Source organism: Penaeus vannamei, chromosome 6 (assembly GCF_042767895.1).
Source record: "Penaeus vannamei isolate JL-2024 chromosome 6, ASM4276789v1, whole genome shotgun sequence".
Lineage (NCBI taxonomy): Eukaryota > Metazoa > Arthropoda > Malacostraca > Decapoda > Penaeidae > Penaeus > Penaeus vannamei.
The window spans coordinates 2,556,281-2,561,280 of record NC_091554.1 but is presented as its reverse complement, the minus strand read 5'-3'; the positions used below and the strand labels follow the sequence as shown (position 1 = coordinate 2,561,280).

The window sequence follows — 5,000 nt, the reverse complement described above, 5'->3', positions numbered from 1 at the left end:
TATGCAGTTGAGTTAGTGAAACGTGGTTATAAACTTCCGTAAACTTTAAGACCAACATCAACGGCCTAGTAGTGTACAGTCCAGAAACAATGTCATTGAGGCACTTTATAGTGTTAAACGGACGTTAATTTTGCCTTCCGCCCCAATCAATTCGACCCCATCGTGTCTGCAATATAAAAACCGCAGAATTTCTCTCCCTTGAAGCGGGACGCCGCAGGGGCTGGCAGATATTTCCACGCCGCCAACTCTCACGATTACACCTTCCCGACCACACTTCTACAAGTGTCGAAGTCTTTCTGATGCAGAGTATTTTCATTCAAATATGTGGAACGCGGAAGAAAGTTATTCGAGGGCACTGACTGCCATTGATATTATATTTCTATTGAAAAATGCTGCAAAATCTACAATTATTCTTCATAGACCGTAATTCGTGAACTTTTAAATAAGGCATCTGGCATTATCGTGTAGATCAAAGTTAAGAAAGTTCGTGTTGATATCACTTGGCAGTTATCCACTCACTTAATGTTAAAAGCTCCCTGTCCTTAGAAGTTCTAGAGATCAGCCAAGTACTTGGGTGTTGTTCTTTTTCTGCCTACACTAAATTAGACTTTTTAAAGAACTTTTGGTACTTAGAGGAAATGTTCAATCACATCACACGGTATTGTGTAGTCATCATATAATGCAAAGTTTAAACTGAAGATATACCGAACAAATATATTGGTTTCTATTTACTGTCACTCTTATCATGGCTATTAAGAAATCTGCTTTAAAGTCCGAAACACAACGATCGCAGCTTCCGGTCAGTAGTTCGCTTGCGCTCAGATCACCGGCAGATCACTCGAGTCTCCCGAAGCAGTGCTCTTCGTGCGCGGTCATTCCACGAAGGCCTGAACGCAGTGGAACATCGCTGACTACTGTCTCGCGATGTCACTCGTGCCCTTCGGTAAGACCTCCGCGATAAGCCCCTGCCACGCGCCTGGGTCCACTACGTGAAGGCCAAACGGAAAATGGTGAATAAAAAAAATAAAACTAGGGGGTGTTATGATTAAGATTGCATATGTATATAGTGATGTGCAGATGTTAACAGTAAACTTCTATATTAGTAAAAAATAAATAAAATCGAATAAATATAGAAAGAGGCGAGAATGAGAACATCCGCATAAGCCGCATAACATATTTGACGGAATTCGAAATTCCAAGCATCTCTTGCGTGGTCTCCAAATTATCATGGATACTTTACTTACAAAAGATATATTTTATCTATCGCGTCAGAGTAAACTAAATATTGAATCCATCACAGTGCGGTAAGTTGCAAAGAACATGGTAAATATATTCCCTATATTTCATTCTGACAGTCAATTCTACAGGTTTCCACAGCTTGCAAAATTTAAAAGCAGCACTTTCGACACTGTATTTCAATACCGTGGTCGTGTAATGGTCGAAACTGTATAGTTGGCGAGTCGAAAAAATCTTAAACATAGATACGTTCATCCAACGGACACATCATACGAGCAGTCTGTGCCACCAACAGCTTGTTGAAAATGAATGGATATATTCATATCTTATTGCGTTATCGATGGAATGCGTGCAGTCAAAAAATGGTGAGCTGTGGATGCTCGTAGACTTTCACACAAAGTAATTATCCCGACATTTCCGTTGACAGAACGAAGCCGAAATTTTATTAATGGAAATGGAGAGTTTCAGTTAATGAAATGTGGGTATACATCCCCATAGACTTTCGCTCAAATTCATCATCCCAATATTACTGCTTACAGGACGAAAGCAGGGTTTTTAGGCAGTTGCTGTTGACACATTGATGTGCAATTCTGTAAACTTTCATGCCAAGTAATTTGGTTTATATTGCCGTTTGCAATGCCTAAGCCGAGAAGTTGTCTTACTGGAAATATGGCGTTGTAAAGGGTGACGTGTAGAGTCGAGTTTGTAAAACATAACCGAATGTTCGTTTAGGTCACCTAGATGATTTCAAATTAAGTTAATTCTGAGCGTTACGAGCACCTATGACCAAAAAGAAAAAATCCGATCCTCGTGTCCATCATCTCGTAACCATAACTGACCTTCAGGTTTGGGGATGATGTTGCCGCCCGGTGACCTCGGCGCGTCTGCTCCCCCCGCGCGGTCCATCTCCCCCAGACGTCGTTGATCACCATCCATCAACTCTGTGTCTGCTGCGCCGGCTTCCCCTTTCGATGCTGGGGCTTGTGGTTTGTCCTGAAAAGATAGGACAGTATATTCCTAGATTTGAAATTGCTAGGCTTATCTTCATTATCAATTCGCTATGACGCAATTATTCTTGCAGTATACCAGATATTTTCAGAAATATTTGCAATCACTGTTTTTGGGATCCTGCAGGACTTTCACCTCATTATCACGGCCTGTAGGGGGCGATGGCAAGCTAAAATCAGTTATCGTTTTCTCATAATACCAACATAATTTTCATCTAATTTAATGGAGCTCATTTTCATTTCAACCTTTTTGCTTTAATATCAACAGACCCAGCATTCATTTGGCGTTATTTTGTTTTAGCATCATAGAACTAAACCATATCTTACCGGGAGACGATATAAAGATCATTTCCATAAACTCGATAGCTTTGCTCGCGTCCTCGGCGCTGTATCGCCTTCTCGACTTCTGAATGAGGTCCAGCGTCTTCTGCCTCAGGTCTTCCAGCAAATGCTCATCTTCAACGTGACTTCTCAACTCTGAGCTCGAACGGCTTTCGTCCCCTTCTGTTCTCCCGGAAGTGCGTCTTATCGAGCCCTCCAAATGCGCGCCTTCTCCTCCAGGCAGCGTGGGACGCATTCCTTCGCCGTCACTGTCCTTCCCCAGGCGCCCGAACTTCCCCTCCTCTAATGAAACAATCTGAATAATCTCCTCATTTGTACTAAACCTATTTTCCGCGGGGGAAGAAGGCGCCATGTCTTCCGGCTGAACTAACGATAAGACGGGATTTCCTGGGACCAGGTCTTTGCTTGATTCTGCGGACATTAGTTTTAAAAGTTCCAAAGCGTCGCGGCCGTTTCCTGAAGCAGCCATGTCTTCGAACATCTCTTCCCCGCGCTCGGCATCGCCTTCGCTTCTCCTCGGTTCGTCCTCTTCGAAGAAACCCTCGTCCGGTTCGCTTTTATTTCCCGTGTCAGTAGTCCGAAGTCCTTTTTCCTCCTGAATGGGAGTCTTTGCTCGGCCATCTTTAATTTCCACGTTTTCGTTCCCCGGTTCCTGCTCTCCTTCCGCGGGACTTTCTCCAAGTTCCGCCGGACCTTCTTCCATCCTGCCCTTGCGGTCGTCCTCGCCTTCATCGGCCTCATGCTGATTCCTGGATGCGGCCTCTCTGCCCTGCTTGCTTCTTAGCAGCTCAGCCAGAAATTCTGGAACAGTTTCCTCTGCTATTGCGAGCCTTTCCAAAATCTGGGGATCTTCCTGAATAAGAGCTCTTCTGAGCTTTTCCAGCATTTCCTCAGATATCTCATCCATCCAGTTCTCATTTCTTATGCTAGAAGCTTCTGCCAAAGCTTCCTGTATTTCTGCATTATCCGTAAGTGCAAACATTTCTCGCAGTTCCTCTAAGTGGTCCATGATCTCCATGAGGTCTACTTTCGTGTCTTCTGGCAAACTGACTTCTGCCGCAGGGACGTCAGACTCTTGTCCTTGCGCTTCGACACGTTCCGCCCCTTCAGCATCACTTCTCTTCCACAGTCGTTTTTGGCGCGATGCATAGTGGCTTGCTTGCTTGCCTGCTCTCTCGCTTTCCCATTCGTCTCTCAGCGCATCCAATCTCTTCTTTATTCTCTCTATCATTTCCTGAGTCTCTATATCGCTTCGTCTCGTTTTTGTATCTGTTATTTCCTGTTGCAATCGCCTCGACCTCATGTACTGCCTCCTTGCCTCGTACTTCTCAAACAGGAATTTCTCCTGCCCGGCGCCCTCGTGCTTGCCACGGCCGGTCGGCGCCTCTGCATGCTGATGAGGCTGCGTGCTGTCTCTGTGCGGCCCGTGGAGGTGGTGGTGCTGCTCCTGGCGGGACCCGTGCACCGCGTGCTGGGAGCGATGCTGATCCCCTTGTGCCTTGTGCGACATCGCCAGGAGGATCAGGAGGGACCCACCGAGGCACAGACTGCTGCCGAGAACCATCTTGTCTGCCGGAGAATGCAATGGGGTGCTACGTACATTACGGCCAATGAAACGTTAGTTTGCTGATTATTTCTACAATCTGGCGAGAACATACATGAATAAAATTTAATTTCTGAAGAGCGTATTTTTTTCATTACTAATGGCAAGATATATCCCATGTGGAATATAAAGCGAAAAGATTGGCAGAACATACCAGCACTGACAGCTTACACCCTAACTTCTCCAATACAAATAAAACATTGTTTCGGCCAAAAGGGTCAGGCCTGCGTCCCCGCGTCCCTTTAGGACTGTCATGGCAAGTCGTGTGGTGAACTAAGGATACTTTTCTCAATCTTCCTTATTCTCTCCCTCCTTGTCTTATCGACCAGCGAAAGTAAGGGTAGTAAAGTTAAGGAAAAGGAAGTTCTATCAACATGACCTTTCAGATAAGATCGTTGTAATAGAAAGATGTTTCTAAAGACTTACACTTGAATGGTGCTGCGGATGCACGATTAGGTACAGTCGTTATGAACTCAAGGGGAAATAATTGGACTTAAGAGAAACTGGGATGAAGAAGACAGACCACCGCTTTAATGAAGCCACTTAAGAGGAAACGACCAACTACTTTTTGGGTTTATCAAACCGCCTTTTTATGGAGAATAATGGATTCTTTTCTTTCGTCATTCGCTCCACATCACCCAGGGGGGAGGGGGAGGGAAAGAAGGAGGGAGGGAGATATAGATAGATAGAGAGAGAGAAAGAGAGAGAGGGGGGAAAGAGGGGATAGAGAGAGAAAAAAAAGAGAGAAAGAGAGAAGAGAGAGGGAGAGAGAGGGAGAGGGAGGTCTGTTTTCTACCAGTGCTCATGATTCG

General features: G+C 45.0%; 1 protein-coding gene across 1 annotated transcript in view; it reads right to left on the bottom strand.

Moving 5' to 3' along the window:
- LOC113826149 (caldesmon) overlaps nt 1-5,000 on the bottom strand; it is a 41,309-nt gene that overhangs the window by 4,486 nt on the left and 31,823 nt on the right. Inside the window, exons 2-4 of the mRNA XM_070122546.1 lie at nt 2,571-4,154; nt 2,380-2,393; nt 2,076-2,229 (exon numbers count right to left, since the gene is read on the bottom strand). Coding sequence (XP_069978647.1) covers nt 2,076-2,229; nt 2,380-2,393; nt 2,571-4,149 — 1,747 coding nt within the window. The 5' untranslated portion in view covers nt 4,150-4,154. The remainder of the gene's footprint in view (nt 1-2,075; nt 2,230-2,379; nt 2,394-2,570; nt 4,155-5,000) is intronic.